The sequence below is a fragment of the Acanthochromis polyacanthus genome, chromosome 5 (genome assembly GCF_021347895.1).
Source record: "Acanthochromis polyacanthus isolate Apoly-LR-REF ecotype Palm Island chromosome 5, KAUST_Apoly_ChrSc, whole genome shotgun sequence".
Classification (NCBI taxonomy): Eukaryota; Metazoa; Chordata; class Actinopteri; family Pomacentridae; genus Acanthochromis; species Acanthochromis polyacanthus.
The window spans coordinates 10,570,433-10,598,040 of record NC_067117.1 but is presented as its reverse complement, the minus strand read 5'-3'; the positions used below and the strand labels follow the sequence as shown (position 1 = coordinate 10,598,040).

At 40.0% G+C, this 27,608-nt stretch overlaps 1 protein-coding gene across 2 annotated transcripts in view; it reads right to left on the bottom strand.

Annotated features, from left to right (window-relative positions):
• kaznb (kazrin, periplakin interacting protein b) overlaps window positions 1-27,608 on the bottom strand; it is a 124,825-nt gene that overhangs the window by 85,026 nt on the left and 12,191 nt on the right. For both annotated transcript variants that reach the window (XM_051948401.1, XM_051948400.1), the window contains exon 3: window positions 14,460-14,617. In XM_051948401.1, the coding sequence (XP_051804361.1) occupies window positions 14,460-14,617 (158 nt within the window). The remainder of the gene's footprint in view (window positions 1-14,459; window positions 14,618-27,608) is intronic.

Genomic DNA, 27,608 nt, shown 5'->3' with positions numbered 1-27,608 from the left:
GCAAGAGGATGAGCATCATGTTGAAATATCTTCTGTGGAGTTCATTAAAATACCATCTGCTCCAGGAAAGAAACACAAAGATTCATGACAGAGCAGAATGACTCTCCAGAGAATTGTAAAAGAAAAAAAAAAACAAAAGAACTAAAATGCAAATAAAAACAACAACAAAAGAGTCAGTAATCAGTCAACAGTGGTGTTAGATAATGTATGATTATGCATGCTGATATTCTTTCAGCTGAGATCCCTGGAACATGTTCACTGAAGTAGTCAAACTGCAATAAGTGGAGCATTCAGGCAGAACAGAGCAGCACGACCGGCCGGCATCACACACACCAACAAATTTATACACGTGAAACCGCGGGAGAATGCAAGAGGATTCAGAATAGGAGTCGAAGGAGAGCAATCGTAATCATGCTCATGAATACTGACAAGATGGTGAAAGAGCAGAATAGCACATTAAGAACATGATTCATTACGTACGCGCACAATCAAAGCAACTGCTTCCATTTTAGTAATAGGCTTACAGAAATGGATCGAAATTGGGTTTTCATTATGAGCGTTTGTGTTTGACATTTCTGATCCTATTTCCTGCATTTTCACTTCAGCGTGCTTCCCCAGTTAATCTTTCCATTTAAATGTTTATGCATCTAGCACGTCCTCTTCTTCCCAGGAACAGATGATATGCAGCAGAGGAGTGTTAATATATGAGCAATATGGTAAATTGAGTGGGAACCATGTAGATTAGGGCTAAGCAAAGCCTAATGTACAAAACCATGCATCCGAAGCAAAAATAAACAAATCTAAATGAACTAAATATGAGCAGGAGAATCTCCACAGACTGAATCATTCAAGTCATTTACTCCTCAAGTTGTTGCCGTAGGGCCTCTAAGCGAATCGAATTATTTAGGCTTATGTGTAGTCTTTACCTGCTGACTGCCATAGCGCTGAATCTAATGTGTACATTTGTGGTTACATTTCTCTGATGTTTGCTTTAAGATGCAGAGTAATAACAGTTACTACAAACAGAATATATAATTATTCAAAATAAGAATATTAAGCGAGTTTCCTCAGCCTGAAAAACAATGTTTTTGACAAGTCATTTAGTCTAATAGTCATATATTTTTGGTAATTTTGTGAAAAAGTAAAAAATTCGAACCTGTCTTTAGGGTGAAACGTCTTCCACTGGGATATAGACATTTCTTTTTTGAGAAGTCATGAGAATTCGATGTATTTTTTCTGTTGCAACAATATGCCTTACTATGTGTTGTTCCACAATAGCAACACTCATTAGCATAAAATTCCTAGACTAAGTATCTTATTAAGATGATTGTTTGTTGTCTCCACAGTCGGCAAACACTACTTATGCTGGGAACACACGGCAAGAAAATGCAAGCAGACCAAACACTCACCGTTCTCACAGAGCACAGAAGACATGTGGTTTAGGGTTACAAAGGGCTCGAACCTTATCCCAGCTGACACTGAGTGAGAGGATACATCCTGGACAAGGTCGGCAATCCATCACAGGGGCAAACACAAACACAAAAACACACACAACTGCCCAAATTCACATCGACAGACAACTCACAATCACCAGTTAACCTCAGCATGTCTTTGGACTGTGGGAGGAAGTCGAAGAAAACCCACACAGTCACATGGAAAACATGGAAACTCAACACAGAAACCTGCTGCTGCCCCACTTTACTATAATTATTTATTAATAATGAGCCTTAAGATTAAGTGCCCATGCTGGTGTGAGTGTTCTCATTAATGATATACATACATACAAGCATAGAAAGAGCACACTTGTTAAAGTCGAAGTGAAATGAAAAATATGTTCTGTTAGCTAATTTTCTAGGTCGTGTCATATATTTAACAATCACTATAAAAACCTAAAAATACTTCTTCCATTTCTCTTGAGCTAAGTAACATCCAATTAGCTGAACAATCTGGCCTTGAGTTATGCCCCGCTTTAGCATCCGAAATGAACAACGAGAACTGCAGTAGGAGAATGTTTTTAAAATGCCTCCACACAATTACTTAATTCTCTAGAATTAGTCGCAAAGCTAGCAGTGAATGTGGAATTACTTCTGCGTACGAAATCTGAATGAAACTGAAATCAGCAACATCCATTAAACAGTCGCAGAAAACACAAAAAAGTCTTTCAGAAATTTGACCTAATATGTGGGGTAAATGACTATGTTTTGTGTAATGAACACATGGTGGTGTACATTCCACTCATCATACAGGTATAATGTTGATTAAATGCACTATTCTGAATACGAGTGCTGAGTTCTGGTAGTCTATCACACTCACTATCTCCTCAGCCTGATTTACATGGTGGGATTAAAGCCAGATAGCCTTTCTGTTTAATTGTATTACTCTAGATTACATGACCAGATTATAATACTGTGAGGCAGCCAACCCTGAACACTGCATGGTTTACATGATTATCATCAGCAGAGGCGAGCTTTATGATCCAAATGATGTGATCCCGTGTATTGTTTCGGGTTATGGGTATTAAGCTTCCAATTGTATTCTTGTGTGACCCTGATCATGACATGCAGTAAAGACTGAGAAAGTCCTGAAAAGGTAACACAGGAACAAGTTTCAAGCATGAAATTTAATCTATATTCAGTCTGAAAAAGCTAGTTCCAAGTTAAATGAACAATTCTTTCTGTTTGACTTTGTTGTATATGTAGCTGTTTATTTTTTCCTCTACAGCTGAAAGTTTAACACGTCATGACCCAGCTGATAATAATTCTCATACAAAACACACATCAGTGTCTTCTCTCAAAATGTCTGCTTAGGTTCTTGATAATTCAGGTCATGGTAATCTTAAAATCCTCACTAGAAGGAAACTGGACTTTAACCTCTCGTTCAAGGGGCTTCTTCTGCTTTAGCTGACTAATGGAGAGTTTCAGATGAATATTATCACCCTAACTCACATGGCTAATGACCCAAGACTTACATGCCTCGAGGTGTAAATGGTTGATCTAAAGATTGCATTTTGATTGGTTACTTATAACGCAGTCTTAACATCTCTCCACAGAAGGTTAACCACCATTAACATCTTGAGTAAGACCTGGCAGTTTATAGCTATGTGAGTCGGGGATAACAGTATTTATCTGGGACTCCCATCAGAAGCCTCTTGAATGAGAAGTGAAACCTCTTCGAGAACAAAAAAAGCAGTTGCTTTCTACTGAAGCTCTGAGGAGTCCTTTCTCAAAATCTGGTCTTTTCTAATTATAATTATGTATTCCTAATTTATACCTCTATTTCTAAAATGTCTAATTACTTAATTTCAAAGTTCAAAAGCAAGATGAGAACTCATTTAAAACAGTCAAATTACAAGTAGCCAATTGAAGCTGCAGCAATCGGATCCAAATTGTGGGTTGGTTTCAAAAAAAAAAAAAAAAAAAAGGTGTGTGAAGCAGCTCTGGGCCAGATGCCCACCTGGCCCAAGCCCTCAGAGCGATTGCTTCTGGCAGGGAATCAGATAGAAAGGAGAGTCATTTATATTTCTTGCACCACCCCACAAGCTGTGGAGGCAGGGAGCATTTAAATCTGGTCTAAGGTCAACAGGGAACTCAGTGGCTTTGATAACAAATATCCTATCTTTGATTCCACACTCTTCTCTGCTCTGCAGAAATTCTGCGTTTGATGAAGGGCTTTGCAAGAAGATTAAAATAAACAAGACGATGTGGACAACAGTGAATAAGTGTGTTTAGGAGGCCGAGTTGACACGTGGAAAAGGTTGAGATAAGGGAAAGAGAAGGCACACCAATGTCGCTCCACATCACATTAACGTCTCCCCTTGTGCCTGCGCTGTGCACACAGTGGCTGATGTTTTCTCATGAATAATTCACGTTTCAGTTCTGTGGAGGCGACTCGAGCACCACAAGGAAGCACACCTAAGGCTGAATGCTAAATAATGGACTAATGGATCAGTTTGCGTTTCCTTTCCCCAGAATGAGTCAAAACAGAATCAACTCGACTGTGGGCTCACGTATCTGCCGTGAAAATCTCTCCAGGAACTTTAAGCTTCCTGTGGTTGGCAGAGAAAGTCACAGGAGGACATGAAGCTGCCTCTGCACCGACTCTCAGACTCCTGCATAAGTAAGCAAATCCTAGACACTCATCCACATCAGCCAGACACAAACAACCCACCAACAAAAGGCTGCAAAGAGTACAAACACTGTCTGTCACTCAAGAGGAGACTGACAGCGAGAGAGGCCCTTTCATATCGCGCACACACTCAGCCTGAAATTGAGGTGAACACCTTTGATCTGCAGAAAGATGCGTGTGGTGATCCGGATCAGCTTTGTGACAGTGTTCAGGGTTTCCATAGAAACATGTGTGCCCCAAACACACCAGACTAAAACATCCTCAACCGCATCAACAGATGGCTTGTGGAAAGGATGAGAGATGATGAAGTCTCACAATCTGGCATGCATCATTTCATCTGACGGAGGCCATATTGTCATCTTAAAATATCCACAGTAAAAGTTTGATCCACTGAATTATGCCTCCTTCGTACACAAAAATAGCATTTGTTTCGCCGGATGAGAGATCACTGTGTGTGTCTATTAATGTGATGGGGTCTGGGAACGATGCAAAATGAATGTGTCTGCTTCATGACATTTGAAAAACAATCTCATCCATCGTGCCCTATCAGGAAATTTAAATCTACACTGTCATTTTATCCCTGCACTCAGGTTTACCAAATCATCAGCTGTGACTGACGTGTTTTAAAATCTCCTCTGCAGTCAGCTCCAGTACGGTCATTTTTATGTGTACTCATTAATCTTTTCTGGTCCCCCAGTGTTTTTGAGTGGGCAGAAACGTGGAAACTGGTGACAGACGAATACCATCTGAAACTGCTGTTTTTTTGTTGCTTTTTTTTTAAAGAGCAACGCCAGCTCTTTGAAGTCCTGCCCACTCCAAGCTCACACTGTAACACAAAGGATGTAACATTGAAATAGATGTAAAGGATTACAGGCAGACTGATTTCCATACAATAGAGTTAGGAGGAAAAAATCTAAATGAGGAATGAGATGAAAGCTGTAGTTCTCATCCAACATGTTCCTGCAATAATGGTGTCTTTGTGTCCAAACAGCCAATGATACTTAAAGAACAAAGACTGCCTCACATGAAGGGGATCTTATAAATGATAACCTACTTTTCCTGCAGGCATGAGGCTCAAAATGGCTGAACAGAAATAACAGAAATCATGGACCGATCTCAGGATGGAGCTACACTTTTGCTGCAATCCCCGGACCACCTAGTCCTGTCTTTATCTGTTTCTATGTCTATTTCTCTTCCTCTGTCTCTTTCATTGTGTCAATAGTTTATTAGTTCATTAGGTACCAGATCTGATCCGATCCATTTTCTCAACTGCAGCACAACCCAAACCTCACCTCCTGGATCATTAATCTAGCCTCACAATCTATATTACTTTGGGCTTGGACTCATATTGCTCCTTTAATACTTCGCAAGTCAATAATGAATTAAGGTAGATCTGCCAACATTGTAACTGAAAGGACTAAACTGGTAGTTCACTGCTGCGCAGTCATCAGCAATGATTTCTGACTCATATGAAAGTTTTCAGTTTCATTTCTCTTCATAGGTTTCCAAGCTTTCGTTTGAACCCGCAGTCTCTGTGTAAAGATTAAGCCTCTCAGAGACTGTGCGGCTGCAAAGAAGAGGGAAAAGATAAACTGTCAGTTGAAAGGCCCCCTGCTATGCTGAATATGAGGAGCGCTGTATGAATTATAAATGTAAATATAAACACGCTAGGTTTCCACTTGACTAGAACTGTGGAAACGGAGGATGATAATAAAAAATCATTAAAAAAAATCCAAACATAAAGTGCAGCTGCATGGGAGGAATGTTATTAGTTTGGCCTCATAAACCAACGTTTGGGACAAATTCCAACTTTGACCTGATGATGGTGCTAAATGAAAAGTTAAAGGATGACTGTAGGTTTTACAGGTCTAAGAGGGGAAAATAATATCCCCACCACATTTTGATGATTCACGAGTTAATACCGAGTGAAAACTTTGTTTGGTGGTGCAGCTAGATTCAAAAAATCATCAGAATCACAAGAATTCCTATTTGGCAAACAGTGGTATCTGTACCAAATTTCAATTGTTTGTGAGAGACTTTACTAAAAAAAAAACTACATTTCAACTTCATCAACGTCAGTAGGTTTCTTCCACTGAAAACCATGCCTGGCTGTATGATCTCATGGAAATCTATTGACTAGTTGTTGAGATATTTCAGTCTGGATCAAAGTGATAGCCTGATTGACATTAGCATCCCTACAGCAAAATCACCAACAAAGCTATAAAAAGAGAGAGAGAGAGAGAGAGCTGAGAGAGATCTGCAGATTTTCCAATGTCCAAACTTTCAGCCTGTGCTATATTCACTCTGAGGTCATGATATAATAAACTCTAATGGATTTTTATCTCTCTACTTGAGTGCCTGGAATATGCAACTCGTTTTTTTCCACTTTAAAATTGCAGTAATTTATTAACTCATGACTTTCACATCTTGCCGTGTAATTGCTGTAACTGTTAAATTTGCAAAACACAGAAACACTTGCTGGGTAGTTGGTAAGTTTGTCAGTGTCTTCAATATAAAAAATAACAGCGTTCATTCAGATTCTCTAAGGAGAAGCACAAATATAACAGCTTTTATATTGAGCTGAAACTCAGGATGTTGTTTGGTAAGTTTAACCCTGTGGTCAGCTTTCCATACCACATAGGAAATGCCAGGTCCAACTTCTGAAGACAGAAAGCCTTCTATGAAATAGTTAACCTGGAAACAACAACGCCTAAACAGAAGCTGAACAAATAATTAGAACATAAATAAATGATAACCTAAGAGCTTAAGCGTTGGAGTAGCATCCTGCTCATAATGGACCAACCTGCCAGTCTGTTAAAGTCATAGAAATCTGTATGGAGATCAGTATGCATTTCCTCTGATCCATGAGAAAGACTGAGCTCTGCTATGATATACAGTAGATCCCTGCAGGTGGTGACACACCCTCAGATGTGGATAAGAAGCCGGTTCACCCAGTTCTCTCACCGACTGCTGCCGAGGCCGATTGAGACAGACTGCAGCTGTGATTGTGACTGTAACTGTCAGCTTACGTCGGTGTCACTGTGATTGTGGCTGTAGTTGTAGCTGCGGGTTGATCGTCACTGATCTGGCTGTGACACAAGTTCATAACGGGTGTAGTAGCAGCTGTGTTTGCAATACAGTGACATGGTTGTGCCCGTTTGCCAAACTCTCAGCAATAACCACGTCGTCAGCCACAGCTTCACCTTGTACAGCCGGGCAGAGCAGCTGTGATCATCCAGTGCCACATACTGTCACGGCTCGGCCTTTTAAAATGAGTAATGAGCAATAAATGCATCATGCAACGTGTCACATTGTCTCTCCGTTGTGAAGTATCTGCCTAAACTGGCAACAAATTATAGCTGTTACCATGGATCAGTGGACATGCAGAAGTTATGGTGATGTAATGCAAAAGCAGTCCAGAATAAAAGTTCCCTCTGTGACCCATGAGGGCTCTACAAATCTCCTAAAAATGGGCTCTCACGGAGGCAGCCTCTACTGTTTGTACAGAGTTTCACAGACTGACTTTGTGAGATGCTGCTCTGTTTGTGGTTACTGACCCACACAGCTGTGTATTTACTCTGAACTGATCCACTGTCCAAGGTGAGAAGAAGACTGTGAAGACTTTTAATGAACAGACAGCTATTTCCGTGTGGGGTTTTTTTTTCCTCGAGAATTTTCGTTAGCAGTGTCTCCTCTGTCACACCATCAACAGGCCACAATTGTAGCCCTGCTGACTCCTCTACCAAAGTACCTAATGCAGTGCAATGTTCCACTACATCAATTCACAGCTTACACACCCACTGAAATGCATTTGATTAGTCACCCCAGCACAGCAATAGGGATATAAATAATTCATCTGTGCAAATGACAAATGAGGCAATCAATTCTGGGACAGCATTCAAAGAGAAACTATTCAAATCCCTTCTAAATTAATTTTCTGCCTTTTAGTGGCCGTGAACTTGAAATTTTAATGCTGAATTCATCAGACAATGTTTTTACCCCGATTTCCACAGACAAACGAAACCATTTGGTGTCAGAAAATGTTTTCAAAAGATAGGCATAATGTACAAAACGCCAAGGTTCGAGACGGACAGTAAGCCTCGGAGAGTGATTTATTCTTCCAATTCAGTGGTAGGAGTCCCCTCAGACCACTGGCAGCGATAAATACTGGACATCACAGCAACTTGATAAGTTGCACAGAGAATAGCAGGCACTTAAAAATGGGAGTTGAAAGAGTGAAAGAGAAGGGCTGGACTAATTTCATATTCCATCTGACAGCAGAACTGCTACTCTCTATGAATGCAAACCCCTCCTGATGAGCAGAGCTCATGGAACAAGACACTTGACTTCGACCCCTGAGACTCGGAGAACAAAGAAGTCTGATGCATAATTTGGCCACAATTATTTTGTGCGTTCGCTGTGGCCTCAGTGATGATGGAGAGCCTGAAAGCCCGATTGTGCTGCTCAGACAGGTGAATTAACTACAGAGACCACGGCTGGAGAATCAAATCTCAATCCAATATCTAATTCAGTTACTGAAATCAAATCCTTCATTTTATCTGATGAAGTTTAGCTTTCGACATTTGCGAGTAACTCAAGACATAAGTCAATAAAACTCAAAGATGTCTAATGAGGTTCTGTTTTTTAAGAGGGCAGTAACTACAATTATTCCAAAATAAATTTAAAAATGCATAATTTGACCTCCTCAACAGTGTTGGGCAGAAAGAATCACTTATTAGCATGCAACAGAAATGCGATGATTGCTTTTAACATCAGAAAGTGCAGAGGATTAGAGTTTGAAATGAGCTTATTTATAGACCCCCTCTGGTCAAGACCATGTTGTTAACCTTGTTAACATGCACATATGTTGACTTTTATATGTTAGTAGATGCATCACGAGTGAAATAAGTATTAAACACCACAGCTAAGCATTTCTACCTTGAAGCCACACAAATTTAGACTTATACTATATAGTATAGCGTAGAGTAGTTTTGTAGTGTTTGAGCAGAGTTTTAGGTGAGCTGGTGTGCTAAAGTTGCAGTCAGCAGAGAGGAATGAGTGGAGAGAGAGGCAGGGACTTCATAGATCTGTGCGGTAATGTAGAGTTACATCGAGGAACAGATTATTTTCATGCACTAAACTTCTGAATATGTAACTTTTGATAAAAGAGATGAATTAATAATGGTCAAATCAATGACCAGAGATGGACTTTAAATGTTGTGTGTGCTTTTGATTGCCTCACTAACACAGGTAGGTTTACATCTGCTTAACTGTAAAGCCCCTTGAGCCAAACTAGTGACTTGAAATATTTGACATTCTAATTAAAATAACATGACTTTGGCGTTACTGCTACTAAGTAATTAGTGGAGCAATGCAAGTACCTTTACATGTGTAGCAGTGTGTAATGAGTGATTGATGAGAGAACAATCATGCTCGAGAAAAACACAAATTATCTGATGTTGTTGTTGGCGGGACAACTTCATTAGTCTATTCTATGAGAAAATAGTTTCCAATCAATGTCAAGAAACAATGCTACGGTTGAGGTTCGATTAGGTTTACATGCAAAAACAAGTCTTTTTTTCAGGAGCAACTGCAGTCATGGTTAAAAACTAAAGACAAAAGCAAAGAGTCAACATTAGGATGTTCATTTAATCTAGCAATACTTGGATGATGATTATAAAAGAGTAATTAGTGCCTTGTTTCCTGTCTCTACTGTTAACTGTTTTGCACCTTATTTAACTGAAGGCCAATGTTTAATCCTACAGGACCAACCAGACAACAGACAAATGCTTCACAATGGTCACAGTCCATCTCTGTAATCTGAAATCATTTCGTTTTATTGAATCCATGAAAAAATTTGTCCACGTGAGTCCTCTTTCAATGCGTGTCTCCAGTGGCCTTGGATGCAGAAGCAGATATTCTAGCATGTTTCTTTGCCATTTTCAGCTGATTACCAGCTGATTCACTCTCCCACACTGTTTACAGTCGGTCAGATCAATGTTTATTCATTACCCACGTCAAAATTACACCGTCATGTTAGTTTTTGGGGTTGTTTGGAGAACTGTTTTTTTTAACTGAGGGTCAATGTCAGTGCAACTTCACAGCCATTGCAGAATCACCATTTATTAGCAGTGGATAAAATGCCACAAAAACATTTGTTAATTGAAATTGGCAAAGTATGGATAGCACCGACTTAAACAAAAAGCCTGCCCACATAAATTTTTTGTACGCTGCTCTTAGCTACAGATAAAAAGTGCATTAAGGGATAAAAAGATTTGTTCGAAGATTGCTTAGCAGCTTAGCGTCACAAATTCATGCCAGAGCCTCATCCAACATGGAAGCCAATTCTTACAGAGGCTTCCATGCAAATCTACTACTGCAAAGCAATTCTATACAGTGTACTAATCCTTATAGAATACTGTGACAGCTAAGGATACAATACTTATGAATCTGGAAAGTCAATTTGAATGAAACTCGGAAGCAGACAACAAATATGCCTCTTCAGATCTGATGCTTTTATTGGTATGAAGATCCTTCTATATTTTCTTTCCATTTATCAATGGCTCCTTAATATTCTTTGTGCATTGCATTATAGGATTACTAGATACTCAAAAACCAAACATATCTAGACTATGATGTGTATTCTGGGACATGGTACCTCTTATGGAAGTGACTGCAGCCTCAGACAAAACAGATTAATACCTATAACGAAGGTGAGTGTCACACTTTTGGGGATTTCTTTCTCATTTCTTCCTTTTGCTTGTTCCTTGTGTCCTTCCTTCCCCACCAGAGGTCCTCATTCTCTCTCTCTATGTGCTCTTTCCTGCCTGCCACACCCGCCTCACCTGCTCACAGCTCCCCAGTCATCTCACCTGTTCCCACCAGTCCCTCAGTACATATGCTGTCAGCCATTCATTCGCCAGATTGTGTTGTTTACCGTCGTCTCCCAGCGTTTGTCTCTCAGCTTGCGCCTCGCTTTGTTTTTGAACCTGTGTCTTTATCTTGAATTCCGTCTCAGCCTGCCTCCTGCGTCTGTTTACCTGCCAGCCTTTTGTATTCTGTGCCGGCTTTAAAGTGAGTAAAGCTTGTTTTGCCTTTTTCAACTTGCCTCCAGCGCCATGCGTCTGGGTCCGCTCTGAACTGAACTCTAACAGCCAGTATCCCCCTGGTGATAGTTTTTTTTTATTTGGTCCTCTTGACAGTTCAGAGCAGTGAGCCTCCATTTGACACTCCATCGAAGGAAAAAAACAGGGAACATGTAAAGGCTGTGGGTGTACCGTCTGACACAAACAAGGCCAACAGGCAGAGAAATCTGTCATGCTGACTGGCGTCTGAGCGCTTCACTTAACATTGAACTACTGGCAAACTTTTTATTTTCCCAAGTACAACTTCTCGAGGAGATAATCGGCACTCTATCCGCAACCCAGGTTCTCACTCATCCATCACCTCCCAATGCTATGTTGTAACAGAAAAAAATAAATAAATAACAGACTGCGGGCTAACAATCTTTCATTCAAGCTTGCATACCACTGAGCTGAGGTGAAAGCAATGGCCTTTTGCTGAATTACCTTTTCTTTAATCAATGACAATGCGTCTGAGAAAATATCTCCAGGAGAATGGCAGGAGAAGTCTGTATCCATCATGCAAGCTTGCAGTAGTGCTAACGGATGACGCAAATGCATCACGGTGTCAAGATTTGTCAGGAATTCATCAAAATGTAGAGGGAATGCAAATAAAAGGACAAATGGTTGCAAAGATATGGATGAATTATCATCTCATCTGGTGTGCAGCAGACAGGAAGAGATTTTATTACTCTGGTATGTTTTTAAAAGAAAATTTCACTTTTTTCCCCATGCTTTACCCTAATGACTAAAAGAGTGCTTAAAGCTCTGGAAGTAACTCAAAAGAAAAAGCAAGCGAGAGGATTAAAAGGGAAAAAAAAACCCTCCTCAGTTCGACTGTAGGTTGTTCACAGGATTGCTGAGGTTGGCAAAGTTTTCACAGCGTTGGACTGGATGTGCTTTGGGCAGGACCAAGGAGGAAAACGCTCTGGACTCAGTTCTGAGCAGATGTCACACTAATGTGTCGTGGGAGAACAGACGTGCTTTATCATCACTTAAAGGAAAGTTTGAGACAAAATAAACAAAAGCTCTCAGGTGTGAAAGAGTGAGGAATAATTAATCAGTACCTGCAGTCTAATTTGGTGTTGATACACTCGGCGTCGCACTTGTCTTTGAACAGACATGAAGGAATGAATGATGTTTCATTTGCCATTTATGTAGTGCCAGCAAAAAAAAAAAAAAAAAACTGTTGTGCAACTACGGACACTTCACATGAGCCTGTAATAACATCTCTAAAAATTCAGTTGCAACGAGAAACTTCTCTCGTCAGCTGGGTGGCAGAGCAGTTGGGAAACTACTGAGACTGGTTTATATGTTTACATACTGGTTAAAGAGAAAAGCTGACCCACTGACTGAAGAGTGAGGGGTCCTAGTGGCTCTGTTTAGCCTTTTGCTGTCATGGTTACAGGGAAGAGTCACTGAAAAACAATACAAAGGTGTTCTGAATGATCACCTGTATCCTATGGTGAAATATTCTCTTCTAGGATGACAATGTCTTCATTCTTTTAGCACGACGGGTCACTGAATGGTTTCATGAGTATAAAAAAGATGTGAATCATGTGTTGTGACCTTTATAGTCATCACAATTAAACACTAATGGGAGGTTTGGACCAACACGTTCAACATCACTCTCAGCCACTATTATCAAAACACCAAATTAGGAAATATGCAGTGGAAGACTGGTGTTCCTCCCTTCAGTGGAGTCTAGAGACTTGGAGAATCAATGTGAAGACGCGCTGAAGCTGTACTGACAGCAGGTTGTGACCCAACACTTTTTTCTAAAACTTCATCAATATTTTCCTTTAATTTCTCACCTGTCTGTACATCAACTCCTTAATCAAGTAATCATGTAGCCTCCTAGGACTTGAGCACTGATTGGGCTTGCATTTTAGATTTCTTTGAGGGATAAGGAGTAATTATTAGATAATATCTAATATCTGATTGCTATATTTATTACATATTATTATTATTTATATTACATGATAAATCTTTATAGTATATTCTAATATTATAAATCTATTTTTTCATATTAGTATTTTTTGTTTTATAATTATTAGTAGTACTATTATTGTTATTAGTATTAAGAAAAATTTTTGTAAAATGATGTCCACATACACTATAAAAAGTCAAAAGTTTCAACACACCTTCTCATTCAATGTTTTTAATTTAATTATTTTACACATTGTAGATTAATATTGAAGACATCAAAACTATAAAAGAATACATATGGAATTATGTTGTAAACAAAAAAAGTGGTTATCTTCAGTATTAATCTGCAATGTTAAAAATAATACAAATTTTAAATAGCATTGAATAAGAACGTATGTCCAAACGTTTGACTTTTGAGATTAAAATTAGGTTTTATTGGCAAATATATGGCTTATTTCTGCTCAGTTGCATTCAAAAACCAGTTCCTATTGATAGTTTACGTGAAATTAAATTCAATCAATGCAATTTTATTTATGTAATGCCAATTCATAACATGGATCATCTCAAAGCACCTCATATAGTAAGGCTGAGACCTCCCGAATTTTAAACACAGAAACCCCAAAAATCCAAGGTTTCCTTTGGATTCCCCTTGAGTTAGCTGTTGGCAGCAGTGTGAAGGAAGAAAAAGCACCAGACAGAACCGGGCTCAGGGAGGCGGCGTTCTGCTACGACTGTAATGTCACTAAGTTAAAGACAAACAGAAACGATAACGCAACCAATACGATCATCTAATCCGGTTTGGGTTAGTGTAGGAGGGTACATTTTAATAACCAGAGGACAAGAGACCCTGTTTCTCTTGTACAGTACAAACTATGGTAAGAAGAGATAATAGAATAATATAACTTTAAGAGAGTCTTTCTCTGTCAGCATTATAGTAAATGTGTGATTTCTGTATTTTGATGACGACACTGCACTGATTCTGGTTTCTATATGGAAGCACAACACAGTAACAGAAAGAACTGAAAAGTAATTCACAACTTTAAATTTGTCAAACAACACACTGTCTGAGGGAGTAATAACTGAGCAAAATTCCACTCGTAGTAATCAGTGACTTGTCCCACTGTGTGCATGATAAACTCATTGTCATCTATCTGTAATTATCCATCCGAGCTGCGTTATCTCCCCCTGGGCTCAACATTATTTGTAGTTTCTCTCTGAGAAAGCTTCTGATTAGAAGAATGAGCATTCTGCTGAGTGACCTTGTTGAGAGGAGGGCGGCTGTACCTGAGCATCCATGAGCAGGTGTCTCATCAGGGTCATGGACTTCCTCAAGGTATCCCTCTCTCCCGGTATGAAGGCCTCGTCCTCTTCCGTCAGGCTACAAGGTCGGGTCACCATGAACTGAGCAATCTGGTCGTTCAGGCTGTTCAGAGACTGGACGGCTGCAAGACAGGGAGGAGAGAGTTGTGGCGGTGAAATGTCAAACAACATGAAAACACGGGAACAGATCTGTGTTTCCTGCTGCGCTCATGTGGGTCAAGGAGCTCTTGAATGTTTCGTGAAGCATTTTTCCCTCTCTCATTGGTGGCATTTTCAGGATCAGACTTGTGTGATTCGAGACACTCCATGGTTACAACTCCACTGTTCTCCTCCTCAGAATAATCCCTCTTTTGGACAAGAGGGGCATCATTAAGCTAAATCCATTACTAAGACGCAGAATCTCGCATTCAGCCTATTATATAATCCATTGTATAATGGACACAGTGCCAGTAATAATGTCTGTTCTTCATTGCCTCAAACTGTATCAACACAATGCAGGGTTAAGAAGCAGAGAGAATGCTCAGGGGTCTGCAGAAAGCTCTCTGGTCAAAGCTTGTGGGCGGCAATGTAGAAATGTCTGATCAATACTGACAAGTTTTGCTGAAATATACAAATTTCAAAGCACACCAGCGGAGTGATACAAGAGCATTTTCTCAGAGGAAAACAACAGAAAGGAAAACATTTACTGAGCTGTCTGCAGAGAGACGCGTGTTCAAAAAATCCACCGAGTACATTTTAAAGTCACACTCTTTTAGTGTGAAAAAATATTGCTTTTTCTCTTTCCGAGACAGTTTCCTCGGTGCACTTAATGGAAGGAGAGGAACACAAAGAGGAACAAGACTTGTTTTGTCCAAAAAGCAAAGGCCAAAGATGGTAAATTTAGAATGATGGAAAACAGAACACACACAGCAAATCCTCACAATTTATCAACTATTGATAGGATAACAAAAGTAGTTGGTGTGGAGTGGAAATGATTCACTCATCATCATAATAATCATGAAAAAGCAGCAATTCTTTCTTTCTTTACTTTTCTAAGACAGCAAACTACTTCCTTTGGGTTTCAACAAAACAAGTGATTTAAACAACCAGATCATAAAGAAACAATGATTTTTATCAATCAGATTATCAGTAGATTAAACGACAGCGGAAATTATTGCTACTTGCAGCCCTTACTGTAATTTTCTGTCAGCAAACCAGCAGTTTAACAAACTATTAAGCTTTTGTGCTTGTTTTTTCAGGGCACACACAGAAATCTGAAACCTGTCAGGACATTTGCTCCGAGTCGAGCATCACTTTCTCTGTCGCACTGACACCACTGTTCAAGCTAAGAGGTCAATTTGGGCAAGACTGACAGAGCGACTGAGGCAACGTGTGACTCACTGATGACAGTCAAGGTCGGCTTTTCAACCAGATGATCAAAGATTTACAGCCACACCTTCCGGCCTTCTCTTGAACCGCAGAAGCGCAGCAAAGACAGGCGCGTTTACGAGCACACGGCAGCCCCGCAGGCAAAGCGGCGTACATCAAATCAGAACAGGATGGGTGGGCGTGGAGGGGAAATAAAATGTTTACGACACAGGTTGATGACTGGATTCTAATTTCACATTCAACATTTACAAGGCGCGGGCTACCTCTCGGCCCCAAAGATGGCCGAAACGCGTTGGGTAATGGCGCCGCTGCTGCCGAAAATGATACGCTGTCAAACTGGGAGAGCAGACACACCCTCCTCTCCTCTCTGCTCCATTTCAATTTTTATTCAGCACATTCTGGAGGAGACAGGCGGCTTTCTATAAAGGCAGCTTTGACTACCCTGAATATGTCAGCGCACCGTATCAGAATGCCACAGTCTTTTGACCAAAAGCATAAAGGATCGGATGGAATTGACAGAAACTAAACAAAATATGTTGAAGTTTGAATTCGCGGAACCATTTGTGATAATTGATTGCCTCTCACTCGTGAAATTACAAACTGCTCCGGTCTCCAGGCTGCTGACATCCCTGATCAATGTTTGATAGCGGTTCAGCTGTGAGTTGTACATCTGCAAGTCTCCTGCACTTCCACATTTAATATTCTCATTGGAGCAAACCAGACAAGGCAGCAGCGTGCGAGTGAACACCCCCGTTCTCTGCAGAGAACATGCAAGTGAGTAAAAGTCAAACCCTGTTTTCACATCACTGGTCTCAGTCAGAAGCACATGTAAGCATTCAGCATGCCCTGCTGAAGTCAACCATTTCTGAATTCGATATTTTGTTGTTTTTTTGGTCAGGAGAGGACAAACTGTGGTGTATTGAGACATCTCCAATAACCCTCTGAGGTCCAGGTATTTATGTTTGTTGGAAAGCTTTTACCTTTGCTAGCGTCCCTGCATTGGCTACCTGTTAAACACAGAATTGATTTTAAGGTTCTTTTATGTATTCATAAAGCCATGCACGGGTCAACCAAGGCCATTTACATCCTCAGAACAGCTGCTTTTAACTGTTCCACAATGGAGCTGGTGGGTTGGAGGGATCTCACCTTCACTTTGGAAAAGCCTTCTTCATTCAGTTAAATGTTCCACTTCCATTGACACTTTGAACAGAAATCTCAAGGTGTTCATGTCTTCAGTGGCCTTTGGCTGCTCTTAGTGGCCTTCATATTTTAGTATTTTTATAGATTATATTTTAGAGCTTGATTGTATGGGTTGTTATCCTGTTTTCTCTTCCCTTCTAGTATTCTACATACTTTTTTACTTGATAAATTGGTGCTGTCCTGCTTTCGGTCTTGCTTTTTTGCACATATTTTTGTTGTTGCTGTGTCAGTCAGATTTTATAATTTGTGAAATCACTTCTTTTTTTTTTATCCACATCAGAAAAGAGGCAATACTAAGATTTTCTTTAACACATAAGAACCCACGGTGACACCAGTGTAACAAGCACTTTGAGTGCCCAGGTCTATGTGGTCCACTTGGTCTGTGGTATATCCCACATAATTTTCCTTTAAGGAAAAATGGGTCTGGGTTCTTATGGGTTAACTGGAAAAAAATATTTGAGTCAATCTGTTCTGCAGAGAGAAATAACTGGATATTTTGATGCATACACGAGGTTAATAATGTTAGTAAACCCTCTTCTAAGGTCCATCCCCGACCATTTAAAACTAGCCCACCGCATAGCGTATTGAACAACATTACAAAGTTTGCAGCTGCAAAGAAAATAAAACTTACAAATACTTGGTGAATATCCCTCAAAATTGTAGAACGTTTCAAAGTTAAGTTAGTTTCAAAGTTAGTTAGAAGGTGTTACAATTGCTTTACATAAATACCTAAAAAAAAAGAATAAATATGTATCAGACTAGAGGTTAGTCAACTGGAAAGTGATAGCACCCTAACTTGCAGCTTTTTCAGTCTATAAATGCCACTGCAAAACTCCAGAATTCAGCTTTCAATGTTTTTTTTTTAAAAAGTCTACAAACATTGAGATATTTTTTGTAGTACCACATCGCTTGTCTCCTCTTGATATGTAAATAAAATGATGTTTCTATTGATAGAAAATGTGTCTACAGAGTGTCTTTCATTTATTCACCACAACCTTTTATAGTTTAACACTTTATTATGGAGCTTTGTTTTAGAAAACGCTCATATACATGAGAGGCTTCTGCATTTTGAGTGTAAAAAATGATATACACAATCATACAAATCAGAGGGATATTGTATTTTTTTGTGAAGCTCACTCCCACACACAGGTGGCCCAGAGCTGCTGGTGACTGTGAGATGCGGACAGCTCATTACAATCTTTGTAGCCACCCACAGGAGCAAAACAACATCAACAATGAACTCTAATGAGGCATGTTGGTGTTTTGTCAGCCGGTACAGTGTTTGTGAAAGGAGGATATAATATGCATAGAAAAAAGGAAAAAATGCTCACTCATAAAACGCCGTCCCTGATGTGGGAAAAAATACCCGCTCCACTTTCTGTACAGGTTTGTTGTTAATTTGTGAAATCACACAAAATATGAGCAAGGGAGTTTTTAGAATGCGGATGTCTGAAACACAGTCAAACATATTCAAATGAGTTCAGCGAGCTGTCCCACCAGGAAGTGTGATGAGGAGGAATATGAAACGACTCTTTTGCTGGCGCTTACTTTGGAGAGCAGCGGTTATAGACGGCTGCCAGCCGGCCTCTGCCAAAGCAATTTGAGGAAGCTCCAAAAACGTCACGTTTCGATCCCAAAAGGCCTCGAATCAGATGAAAGGATGGGTGAGTCTGTAAGAATCCGAGGCAATCCCGGGAGAGGAGACAGAGCGAGAAAGCTCGGCCACATTTCAATTACACGAATGCCTGATAAATACACAACACAATGCTGCGGAGGCACAAAAACCTGCATTGAACCTAAACCAGGGGGCATCTCCTGCACTCAGGATGAGAGCTAGCAAAATGTTCATGGTGAATCTTTGCACAAACATGCTACTGCAAAGTTAACTGCAGGTTTGTTCAAAAGCAGGAATGTGGACAGATCAATTATAGCTGTGAGAAGTTTGCTTTGCATAGAAATAACTGAACCTCGCTCTATCTGACAGCATCAACACAAGCCTATAATTTTCCTGTTGGGCTCTTTGTGCTCACTGTCCTCAGGAGGATCCAATTCACCCGCTGATTGTACGATGTAATGCCCCCAAGAAATTGGCCGTTCTTTTTCCCTCAAGGAATTCAACTCAGAATGTCAGGAGAGAATGTCTCTGAAATGTAGAATGAATCTCATGACTGTGCAGATCAATCAGAGGAAAGATAAAACTTGTCAAAACCTTAGAAATATCCAGACCTGTAAGTGTATTTAGGTATTTGGATGAAGAGACATTTCTTTAGGTTCTGTGCTTCAGAAAATTCTATTTGAAATCCAATAATAAATACTGTTTCTAACTCTAAAGTCTCGGCTGTAATTTGAGTGAGCTTGCATCAATATAGAACTGTACTGGAGATGTAGCCCTTTAAAAACACTGTGCCCAAACTTTAGGGATGAAAAAGTAATTAGACAGAAACACATGGAGCCATCCTACATCTTCCCTGTCGATGCTCTCGGGTTTCACTGCAGCTCTGAGCTCCTGTTTGTAGTTGAGTCTCTGTGCCTTTAGCAGAGAGCAGCATCAGACTCTTCACGATGAAAAGATCTTTGGCTTTGTATGTTTGTGTAACGTTGCTCTGAAAGCAGCGGGTTGATGCATCTGACCACACACAATGCACCTGTTCACCTCTACATTCATGCGATTTCAGCAATGAAATCACAACAAAAGCATCACTGTTTTGACAGATGGGATGTTTTGGGTCACTGGCCTCATCAGTTCATCAGTTGAACTTTGGTTTGTCTGTGTGTCTTTTCAAGAATTCCAACCAGGAGTTTACGACTTGTGGTAAATCTGCGGTTTTCTCGTGACTATTGACAAGAAATCATCTACATCCTTGAGAGCATGCTTGGCTCGTTGTGCAGTCATGAAGGACATTTTCTTCATCGTGCATTTGACTGACGAAATAATGGATTTGCAGGTTTGTGCTCCTGAATCACTTATTTTTTCTGACCACTCCTGCTTTTTTAGAGTGAAACTGTTTTGGAGAAACAGCTATGTTCTATATATCTAATCGACAGCTTTTCTAGCCTCATTATCATCTTCACTTGCATCATCACCTCTGTAATACTTATTGACGAACAACTCCAGCCCGATGTAAATGGCAACTCTCAATTCTGCTTCATCTCAAAGCTGTGTGTGAGGTCTTTTGAGTGTAAAGTAAAATGCGAAGAAATCAAAAGTCTGATTAACGCTTTGCAATGTTCAACTTGTGTTAAAAGGGCTCAACATATGTACTTCAAAAAGCATTTGATTTATTACGACAGTCATTTCTGATGCAGAGCTGCCTTTGTGTGTGCAAAGCATTCATCTGCCTTTATGGGCAAACCCATTAATGTGTGAACATGTAGTGAATAATTGTGACAACAGATTTTCAGCAGGAGATTGACCATGACAAAACTGCATGGGTTCTGTAGTTTGTGTGTGTGTGTGTGTGTGTGTGTGTGTGTGTGTGTGTGTGTGTGTGTGTGTGTGTGTGTGTGTGTGTGTGTGTGTGTGTGTGTGTGTGTTGTTGCGTTTCCCCAGAACTGAGGCTCTGAAGAATCAGAGAATCTGCCCAAAACAATCAGGCAGACAGGAGCTGAGGCAGACTGCCAGCCGTCTCTTTTCTGTCCATGGCAACAAAAGTCCCTCAAGTCCGCATTTCACTCTCATTTCCACAGTTCCCACAATGCAACAATCGTGTTCTGGCTCGTTTAGATACTAAAACTGTATCGGATGCAATGAGATTTACGTCCATACGCGGAACTAAATTCAATCAGTCTCGCAAAGATTCAGTCCACCACACGCTCACTGTGCATGTTTTGTATCCTGTTTTGTTGCTTGTTAGAAAGAATCATCAAACCGGTGGCCAATGAACAATTGTGTGTGTGTAAAATGTGTAAAATAAGATCTGTGTTAGAAAAAGGTTCATCAAGAGTACCATCACATTGTCAGTGGGTTGGAAGTATAATTTAATTATAAGGCAAAATCTACAACCCGCTGTCATCGCTGGGAGGTTCTACTTTGGTCTGTCAGTGCTTCAGCATGTTTAAAAAGCTTTATCCTAATCTCCTCAGGTGTAATGTTTACCATGCTCACGATTTCAGTTCAGCGTTTCAGCTAAAACTTTGTAGATTTTACAAAGTGCGTAGTATAGCTGATGCTGATAATGTCAGTAGCTTTGTGAGCATTTACTTCAGTCAAGCAGAAATCTGAAAATAACTATGTGCGCTGTTAGCTTATATAGAAAAATCAGCAAATCATAAAATATTAAATGTGTAATATCTTTTATGATAGCTAACCCAGGCATATTAAAATATATATTGCACATATTTACAGATTTTATTTAGTTTATTATTAGTGAGCAAACCATTTTTAGTTTATTTTTCAGGGCTAGGGACATTAAGCAGAAAACATTAATGAGCAAGAGGTTGCTTTTTAACCAGTCAGATGTTATCACTCTCATCCATTCTCTATACACCGCTTTATCCTCATTAGGGTCGCGGGGGTGCTGGAGCCTATCTCAGCTGACTCGGGCGAAGGCAGGGGACACCCTGGACAGGTCACCAGTCTGTCGCAGGGCTACATATACAGACAGACAATCACACTCACATTCACACCTACGGACAATTTAGAGTAATCAATTAACCTCAGCATGTTTTTGGACTGTGGGAGGAAGCCGGAGTGCCCGGAGAAAACCCACGCATGCACAGGGAGAACATGCAAACTCCATGCAGAAAGATCCCAGGACCAGACCGGGATTTGAACCGGGGATCTTCTCGCTGCAAGGCAAAAGTGCTAACCACTACACCACTGTGCAGCCCCTTTTATAGATACGTCACATTCACCCATTCACACACACATTCACACACTGATGGCAGAAGCTGCCATTGGTTAACAAAACAAATAAACCACATATGGTGTTTAAATGACATCCAGTCATAACATGCACAGTTTATAAGCATCAATCAGCCACAATATTAAAACCACTGACAGGTGAAGTGCATATTATTGGTTATCTTGTTTGAATACAAAGGTCTGCTGGGATCCTGTGGGTCCGACCATTCATCTGGTTGGAACTTTCACACGTACACTACCAGGCTAAAGTTTGGACATCTCTTCTTACTCAATGCTTCTTAATCATTTGTTTTATTTTCCATACTGTACAATGATGTTAAAGATGAACATTTATTGCTTAAAATAATAATTTTATATGTATTCTTATATAATTTTGATGTCTTCAGTATTAATATACAATCTAGAATATATTTAAATAAAAGCCATTGAATGAGAAGGTGTGTCCAAACCTTTGACTGGTAGAGTACCCAAACACTGCTGCAGACCAAGCATACCTGACTGCAGCAACAGCAACATTCTCCTCCAGCAGAATTTCTCCCACAACTGTTCAAGAACAGTCTGAGTAACAAAAAAGCCCAAAGTCCCAATCAAGCATCCGATGCACCAGAGCAAGCCTCATCTACTGAGGCCCCACCGAAAACCTACAGGACCTGGACTATCTGCTACCAGCGTCCTAATAATAAATAACAACAATAATGATACATTTTATTTGTATAGTGCTTTTCAAAACACTCAAAGACACTATACATATAAAATCAACAAACACTAAAATAAAGGAACATCATAAAAAATAGTCATACTAGCCTACAACTCGACACCAACAGAGGTCACAGGTTTGTGCCCCAGTGGGTCAGAGCTGTTGTGGTTTCGTTTGTGTTACCATATTAGCCAGGTAGTGTTAATGGTATGGTTGATCATTGGATATCTGGAAAATGTAAACTTTTGAAAACACTTGAATTCAAACTGAAAATGTTAATCTCTGAAAGAAGTTAATAAAACTGTTGACTGTGTGCTGCTTGAAGGATTGTGCTGACTTTAAGATCTGACATACAGCTGCTAAGAAACTGAACTCATTTTCTCTCTTAATTTCACTGTCCACTATTCCCTTTATTAACAAGTGAGATCTGTTAAAGGTAAAACAGCAAAGACCTCCAGGGCAGCCTGGAGGAAAACATCTTCACAATGAGGCCTGCGGGGCAGAAAAAGTTTCCAGTTCTCCCTGCAAATGCTCCACACTGCAGTTTCACTAGGATACATCTTACTGAAATGTTTAAAAAAAAACAATCCTTCTGGAGAACTCACACTTTTAAAATAAGTCTGCATACATCCAAAAAGTGTTTTGCTGGCCAAATTAAGGATTCAATTACCTTGCTGTTTTAGGTTTATTTATGTATAGCCACAGGAGTAATTTATTCAGTCTATTCTTACAATGCTGGAGCACATTCATTAAAAGACCTATATGTAATTTAAAACAGCTCAGTGGGAACACCACTGACCATTTAGGTATAAAATTCAAACTACCACTGGGCATCATGTAATGTAACAACTTCTGAAGGCTGCCTGCAGTAGTTTAGAAGCAATAAATACAAATGTGATACCAAAATCTAATCCTTAAAATGTTGAGATGCACAGTTTGTCCAGAAGTTTTAATACCTCTTGATATCACACCCACTTGTAATCACACTCGTGGGCAAAAATTTTGCTGCCCTTCAGCCACAAGTGCAATAGTGATATTATTTACTAATATTTGTTGATAAGATTTGACTCACTGTAAGTTATCTTAAAGGTGTAGGATGTGGTTGAGGGTCAGGTCTCTGCGCAGGACTAAAACCTGGCAATGTATGTTGAAGCATATTAGAGTGTTTTTTGTATTAAACTCACATAAGGTTGAGGGATTTGTGCAAACCAGACAGAAGAAGACATTAAAATCAAAACAGTGGAGACCAATAGATCTCCTGAGTTTTAGTTCATACGATCAGTCAAGCTCCAAAATCCTTCAATCCTACATTTCCTATAATGCAGCTCCACAGCATATTTCATTAAGGCCCATGAATGCTCCCCATCTTTCCACACCTCTCGTTTTTAGAATCAGACTTTCTGGTAATAATTTGTAGTCTCGGGGCGTTTCAGACACCAACCGTGAACCGTAATATTTCTGGTTCAAGCCCAGAAGGGGAGCTTTGCTGCATGTCATTCCAAATCTCTCTCTCCCCTGGCTTTCTGTCACTTCTCTGCTGTCTGGCTCTGTTAAAAAGGCATAAAATGCCCAAAAAAATACTTGTGAAGTCTCAAGATGACATCATCAAGGTGATTTTGTCAGACTTTAGAAAACTCTCTGCAGACGCACAAAAGAGCCTGTGCAGCTTAGTCTTTCAGGCTGAGCATCAAGAAGAGTAACTGATCTCCAGGTGTAAATTAACACCCCTTTATGATTTCACCTATAATGGAACACAAACTGTGAAAAACAAAACATCAGTGGACAGCGATGTCACGCTTTTGGTCAAACTATGAAGATCAGACTACTTCTCACATGAAATCCTTTAGATTATGATGCAATGTCTGATTTGCATGTCTGAAAATACCAGCTAACAGATCAAACACTTCTCTCAGCTCAGGACATTAATGCTGAAGGTTTTACTCCCAATAACTTTTCAAAAAGGCACGTCTGCACAAGTCTCTAATCTACAAATGTACGGCAAGTGGTGTAAGGGTTTTTTTTGCCAGAGAGGTCATAAATAGTCAGATGAGGTGAACCCATTTCCAGCACTTTAGGATGGAGCAAACTGAATCACACTGTGACAACTGGTTCTACATTAAAGCATGAAGCTCCAATGTGGAAGCAGAAACTGCAGGAGGGATTTCATTTTGCCCACAGCAACATTGCCACCACCTGGTGGCTTTGAAGCATGCTCCAGCTCCAGACAAAGGAATGAGAACATCCTCTCTTGGCTGTCTCACTGACAGCAGCCTGAAAAGTTTCTTTTTCAAGAAGTTGTGACAAATCCGTGTACACATATATATATGTATATGTATAAAGTACATATATATATATATATACATACATACAGTGGGTACGGAGAGTATTCAGACCCCTTGAAATTTTTTACTCTGTCATTGCAGCCATTTTCCAAAATCAAAAAAGTTCATTTTATTTCTCATTAATGTACACTCAGCACCCCATCTTGACAGAAAAAAAGAAATGTAGAAATTTTTGCAAATGTATTAAAAAAGAAAAACTTAAATATCACATGGTCAGAAGTATTCAGACCCTTTGCAGCGACATTCATATTTAACTCACATGCTGTCCATTTCTTCTGATCCTCCTCGAGATGGTTCTGCTTCTTTATTGAAGTCCAGCTGTGTTTAATTAAACTGATTGGACTTGATTAGGAAAGGCACACACCTGTCTATATAAGACCTTACAGCTCACAGTGCATGTCAGAGCAAATGAGAATCATGAGGTCAAAGGAACTGCCCAATGAGCTCAGAGACAGAATTGTGGCAAGGCACAGATCTGGCCAAGGTTACAAAAGAATTTCTGCAGCACTCAAGGTTCCTAAGAGCACAGTGGCCTCCATAATCCTCAAATGGAAGAAGTTTGGGACGACTACAACTCTTCCTAAACCTGGCTGTCCAGCCAAACTGAGCAATGGTGGGAGAAGAGCCTTGGTGAGAGAGGTAAAGAAGAACCCAAAGATCACTGTGGCTGAGCTCCAGAGATGCAGTCGAGAGATAGGAGAAAGTTCCACAAAGTCAACTATCACTGCAGCCCTCCACCAGTCGGGGCTTTATGGCAGAGTGGCCCGACGGAAGCCTCTCCTCAGTGTAAGACACATGAAAGCCCACATAGAGTTTACCAAAAAACACATGAAGGACTCCCAGACTATGAGAAATAAGATTCTCTGGTCTGATGAGACCAAGATTGAACTTCTTGGTGTAAATTCTAAGCGGCATGTGTGGAGAAAACCAGGCACTGCTCATCACCTGCCCAATACAATCCCTACAGTGAAACATGGTGGTGGGAGCATCATGTTGTGGGTGTTTTTCAGCTACAGGGACAAGACGACTGGTTGCAATTGAAGGAAGGATGAATGCGGCCAAGTACAGAGATATCCTGGAGGAAAACCTCTTCCAGAGTGCTCAGGACCTCAGACTGGGCCGAAGGTTCACCTTTCAACAGGACAATGACCCTAAGCACACAGCTAAAATAACAAAGGAGTGGCTTCAGAACAACTCTGTGACCGTTCTCGACTGGCCCAGCCAGAGCCCTGACCTAAACCCAATTGAGCATCTCTGGAGAGACCTCAAAATGTCTGTCCACCAACGTTCACCATCCAACCTGACACAACTGGAGAGGATCTGCAAGGAAGAATGGCAGAGGATCCCCAAATCCAGGTGTGAAAAACTTGTTGCGTCATTCCCAAGAAGACTCATGGCTGTACTAGGTGAAAAGGGTGCTTCTACTCAATACTGAGCACAAGGTCTGAATGACCATGTGATATTTCAGTTTTTCTTTTTAATAAATTTGCAAAAATTTCTACATTTCTGTTTTTTTCTGCCAAGATGGGGTGCTGGGTGTACATTAACGAGAAATAAAATGAACTTTTTTGATTTTGGCAAATGGCTGCAATGACACAGAGAGTGAAAAATTTCAAGGGGTCTGAATACTTTCCATACCCTGTGTGTGTGTGTATGTATGTATATATATATATATATATAGGCAATCCTGAAATTATTCATACTCCTAGCAAATTTTGACTTAAAGTTATTTTTTCAACCAGCAAGTATTTTTTGATTGGACTTGACACGTGTTCTGCAAAAGATAATAATTATCACTGTGGAAAAAATAGTTCAGCTTCTACTTACATTTAAAAATAACTTTACGTCAGAATTTCGAGCTTGACTTTATATCCTTCTAAACATCTGCAGCCTAAAACAAGCAAGGCTGTGAAGTTACTTGGGGACATGAATCCAAATCATCACACATTTAAAAGGCAAAATGTGTTAAATAATTAATTCTAGCCTATCAAATTAACATTTCATGTGTAGGAAACATCTACATGTTGCACTTTCACTAATAAAACGTAATTATTTCCCAATAATAGCAGGAATTATCATGAGAAAAATGTCATCTCTGCTCTCTCCGAGTCTGATACATAAATAAAACATAACTTTATTTTAATTACACAGAAAGCTCCCTCCTCGGTGGCTTAAAAGGGGCAAAGTGCCCTCTACTGATTTTTGCATAACTTTGATCAGTGTGCCACCTAGTGAGAAGTACGAGAGATCAACAGTGAGCAATTGCTTTCTCTTTTCTTCCTTTGAGTCAAAGACTTAAGAAAACACAAATCTCGGGGGGAGTGTTGAACCGTCAGCTGAACATAAAAGCCTCCGATGGCCCTTTGATAATCTGCCTAAGGCCTCCTCTTCAACACCTGATGAAACCACTCGAAGGATTGTGACTCGAACAAAAAATTCCTCCACTCAGCCAAGACGGAGGTTCACACACAGGCAATTAATTTACAGATAAGGAACAGCACTCACTGATATCAGGTGCAATGTTCTGTGTAATGGCAAAAAGAGCGAGTAACCGTACACTTGTTCAAAGGTTAGAGGTCAGTCAATGGACTATTAAAGTGTTTTTAATCTTGAGGTTAATGTTAGTACCCACAGAAAGTCTT